Raw genomic sequence first — 4642 nt, forward strand, 5'->3', positions numbered from 1 at the left:
TTCAGAAGGAAGTTCTTCCAAATCCTTAAACTTTTTCAAACCTAGTGACTTTATCTCTCTGACCCAATCTCAAAATTTTGATAATCCACTTCAAAATACTCCAAGTTCAAAAACTTAGTCACAAAAACCTAGGGTCTGCTTTTAGAAACACCAAACCTCACCTCCTCTCACCTGGTGTCTGTGACCCTGAAAGCTCTGCACAAGTACAAGGTTCAGTTTTAAAGGACAAGGCTCCTGTCAATGTGCCAGGTTTACACCAGGTGACCTGCCTGCTATCAACAGATCTCAATGCCAGGATTCAGTAATCAGGTTCTACTACTGAATCCCATGACTGCTACTCTCTTGATAAACTTATCCAATGAAAAGCAATCTACAATCCCACACCCAACTACATAGACCCTACCACCTGAGGGTTGGGAAAACACCAGTGAATTGCTACAAAGGGCCCCCACCCACCCCTTGTTCCACAAGCTTGAGCCAAACAAAAAATTGGCCAGGATTTCAAAATCCACTAACTAGGTTTTCTTTAAAAAAGCCATCTTGGGACCTCCTCACCTTCTGTTCTGGCCTGCAACTTGGAATTACCACAGGGTTCCTGCAGGTATGCGTGGAGCCAACTCCACCCCATCCCACCGTGCATCATGAGGCCTGCTCATGCAGCCCCCCTGCAGATTACTGCTGCTCTTGTCTCATCCTGACACCAAAACTGAGGCCTCCTTGTTCTTAAAATGTCAACTACCCTTCTAGTTTGGTAGGAATCAAACTTGTCCCACCTTTTCTTCACCAGAGACCGTGACACCCAGCTGATGTGGCCTACCACACAGGACGTCCATCCTCCAGGTCTCTCCCCCAACCCAGCTGCCACTGCCCAGAACAGGAGCCAGCCGTGGGTTTGCTGCAGCACTTTATTTTTCCTTACACAATGACGTGTTGCTGGGGCCTAATGTTCTCACGTAACAGTAGAAAACCAAAATTTGTTGTCATCTCTTAAAGAATTAAGAATCGCGTACAAAAACCTTACATAAATTAAAAGAATGAATAAATTTACAGGTGTAAATGCAAACCGTTTCCAACTCAAGGCAAGTAACCACCCATGGTGTTCTGGTGGGAAAACATCAGGTAGGAAAGGAACCTGGGTCCTAAGGCTTGGACTGGTCCAATCCTGTCAGACCGGCAAGACAGAAATGACAACTGATTCAAGAACTCTTGCCAGCCTCTAGAGAAATGCTGGAATAGTTGGCTCTGACATGTTAATACCCTGCACAGATCAACAAACTGATGGTCACGCAGACTCACCAAGCCACGGACTTCTCCATAAGCCATGTTCTCACTCAGCCACCAAGTGACCAAGCCCCGTGTATTAAGGGTTTAAACCAAAGATATATACAGGGTATTAAACATACACCAAAGGAACAGGTAACTTGAACACAAGGTCAAAATCAGCAACAAGTTCTACAATCCAGTGCTGATATCAGATACAAGCTTCAAGGACAATTGCTTTTCAGAGGCTTATTCCAGTTTTGTGAGGCTAGCATGAGGTGTATACATTTGCCAGAGCAAATTTATACTTCGGAATTAACTCATGCAGCAAATGCTACGCATCTGCTTGCAGTCCACTTAGAAGCATTTGCGGTGGACGATGGAGGGGCCCGACTCGTCATACTCCTGCTTGCTGATCCACATCTGCTGGAAGGTGGACAGCGAGGCCAGGATGGAGCCGCCGATCCACACAGAGTACTTGCGCTCAGGGGGGGCAATGATCTGAAAAGACAGCAGGGCGTGGCTTTAGTTCACACTATCTTTCCGACACCACCTCCAGCGCCAAGCTAGAAACCACCAACCATTCAACTCACCTTGATTTTCATGGTGCTGGGTGCCAAGGCAGTGATCTCCTTCTGCATCCTGTCTGCAATACCCGGGTACATGGTGGTGCCGCCAGACAGCACTGTGTTGGCATACAGGTCCTTGCGGATGTCCACGTCACACTTCATGATGGAATTGAAGGTGGTCTCGTGGATGCCACAGGATTCCATACCTAGGGGATAAAGCGTTCCCTTAGTGGTGGTGTCCTGTCCTGTGGGGAGCCCTCAACTCATGCCCCCTGCCTGGACACCTACCCAGGAAGGAGGGCTGGAAGAGTGCCTCTGGACACCGGAACCGCTCATTTCCGATGGTGATCACCTGGCCATCAGGCAGCTCGTAACTCTTCTCCAGGGAGGAGGAGGATGCAGCGGTGGCCATCTCCTGCTCGAAGTCCAGAGCAACGTAGCACAGCTTCTCCTTGATGTCACGCACAATCTCCCGCTCGGCCGTGGTGGTGAAGCTGTAGCCACGCTCTGTGAGGATCTTCATGAGGTAGTCGGTCAGGTCCCGGCCAGCCAGGTCCAGACGCAGGATGGCATGGGGAAGGGCGTAGCCCTCATAAATGGGCACCGTGTGGGTAACACCGTCTCCGGAGTCCATGACAATACCAGTAGTGCGACCAGAGGCGTACAAGGACAGCACGGCCTGGATGGCCACATACATGGCCGGGGTGTTGAAGGTCTCGAACATGATCTGGGGAGGAACAGCCAGTGCCTCAAGCAGAGGCAGAGCCTATGGCCACCCCATGCTCACACGACATGCACATGCCACAAAATGTGATGTGTGGAGAAAAGAAAAGAACACAGGCAGACACACAAATGAGAAACCTGGAGACTTCAGGAAGGAAATGCCAGGAGAAGAACAGAACCCTGGAAATATCGAAAGAAACACTTGAATTTCAGGAAACAAAGCTAAGCAGAAAACGACTTGTGATCAAAGGCGACAGAGACGCCCAAGCCCAACCCTTACCTGAGTCATCTTCTCCCTGTTGGCCTTGGGGTTCAGCGGGGCCTCGGTCAGCAGCACGGGGTGCTCCTCAGGGGCCACGCGCAGCTCGTTGTAGAAGGTGTGGTGCCAAATCTTCTCCATGTCGTCCCAGTTGGTGACGATGCCGTGCTCAATGGGGTACTTCAGGGTCAGGATACCACGCTTGCTCTGGGCCTCGTCGCCCACGTACGAGTCCTTCTGGCCCATGCCCACCATCACGCCCTGCGGGAGGCAGAGATCAGGCTCGCCGCGCCCGTGCGCAGACCGACTCCGCACGCGGGGACCCACGGGGCGGGGCGCCCGCACTCACCTGGTGCCGAGGGCGCCCGACGATGGAGGGGAACACGGCTCGGGGGGCGTCGTCCCCAGCAAAGCCAGCTTTGCACATGCCGGAGCCATTGTCGATGACAAGCGCGGCGATTTCTTCTTCCATTGCGATCTGCCCGGAGACGCGACCGACTCAGACGGCCCTCGTCTCCCCGGGCCGGCGGGCGCGACCGTGCGGAACCGGCGGCCGCGACCGTGCGGAACCGGCGGCCGGCCTTTATGTAAGGCTCCCCCCCATCCCCCGCGGCGGCGGCGGCGCGGCCGGGTGTCCCGCACTGCGGCCCAGGCCCCGCCCCCCACGGCGCGGACAGGCCGCGCTCCCCCCGCCGGGCCGCCTTTGTTCCCGGGGGTGAGTGGCCGGGTCCCTGGGACGGGAGGGAGCTGCCTAGCCGGGGCGCGGAGACCGGACGGCGGGGCGCGGAGGAATGCGCGGGGCGCTTACCGGCGGAGGCGGCGGGCGCGGAGGAGCGGGCGGCGGAGCGGAGGGAGCACACGGAACGCGGGCCGGCGGCGGCGAGTGAGACCGAACGCGGCCTCCCCCGTCGCTATTTAAGCGGGAGCGGGGCGCGCGCGCGGGCCGGCGGCGCGCGCGGCCCCAGAACATGTCCATATATGGCGATCTTTCCGAAAGCCGGGCGCCCATTGGCCCGCTCGGCAGGGACACGTGGGGCCCCGGCCCGGCCCCGCCCCCCGCCCGCGCCTCTCGCCAACGGCCCCGCCCGTGCCGCCTCCGCGCGCGCCCGAGACCCCGCGCGGGCTGGCGAGCGGGCGGGGCCGGGCCGCTGAGCCCCGCAGCCCTCCCAGCGACCCCCGGAGGCCGCCTGGCCTGGCCCCGCCCCGGGACTGCCGCTCGGTGGGGGAGGGCCCGGCTGCACCCCGAAACTGCCTGGCCCCGGGCGGGCCGCGCCCCGAGTTGGGGTGAGTCCCCGAGGTCCCGGCCCCGCTGGGGGCTTTGCTCCCCGGGACGCTCCCTGCAAGCTCTCCCCTCGGGCTCCGCGGGGAGCCCGGGCCTCAAAGGCTGGTGCCCGACTGGGGGAGGGTCAGGGTGGGGGTCCCCTCCGGCCGTCCTCCCAGTGCCCTGGGCCAGAGACCTGTGGCAGCCCCAGGAAGCCGTCACCTCGCCCCTGTCACGGTAGGGGAGGAGCTGCCCGTTCCCCACCGTAGCCTCCTCTCGGAAGAGGGGTCCCTGCCCATGGTCCCTGGTGGCGCGGCGGAGGTGACACCCCTGTCTACCCAACCCGATACATCCATCCTCTCAAACCGCAGGCCCGATTGTCCCCAGGCGCGGGCTCGGTCCGGGTTTGAGGTCACTCCACACCCTTATCCACTGAGAAGTCAATAGAAGGGCTTTGTTTCGTTCTAGTCACCTGTGGATATTATGGGGAAACTGAGGCAGGGAAAGGGAATCCTGACTTTCCAGGTGGTCCTGGGCGGGCTCAGGGGGAGCGAAAGGGCCAGGGCTGCA

The 4642-nt window shown here is 58.5% G+C and overlaps 1 protein-coding gene across 2 annotated transcripts; it reads right to left on the reverse strand.

Annotated features, from left to right (window-relative positions):
- Positions 1–891: 891 nt before the first annotated feature.
- ACTG1 (actin gamma 1) lies at positions 892–3720 on the reverse strand. 2 transcript variants are annotated; one of them, XM_063081332.1, is made up of 6 exons: positions 3620–3720; positions 3161–3289; positions 2833–3072; positions 2118–2556; positions 1854–2035; positions 892–1761 (listed from the first exon to the last, which is right to left on the reverse strand). In XM_063081332.1, exons 2-6 carry the CDS (start codon positions 3281–3283, stop codon positions 1618–1620), a joined length of 1128 nt encoding a protein of 375 aa, XP_062937402.1. In that variant the 5' UTR covers positions 3284–3289; positions 3620–3720; the 3' UTR covers positions 892–1617. The 2 variants fall into 2 exon arrangements, with proteins under 2 accessions (XP_062937402.1, XP_062937403.1); XM_063081333.1 differs by lacking the exons at positions 3161–3289; positions 3620–3720 and adding an exon at positions 2691–2732 and having other exon boundaries at positions 2833–2881.
- Between the last annotated feature and the right edge of the window lie 922 nt (positions 3721–4642).

The sequence above is a fragment of the Cynocephalus volans genome, chromosome 16 (genome assembly GCF_027409185.1).
Source record: "Cynocephalus volans isolate mCynVol1 chromosome 16, mCynVol1.pri, whole genome shotgun sequence".
Lineage (NCBI taxonomy): Eukaryota > Metazoa > Chordata > Mammalia > Dermoptera > Cynocephalidae > Cynocephalus > Cynocephalus volans.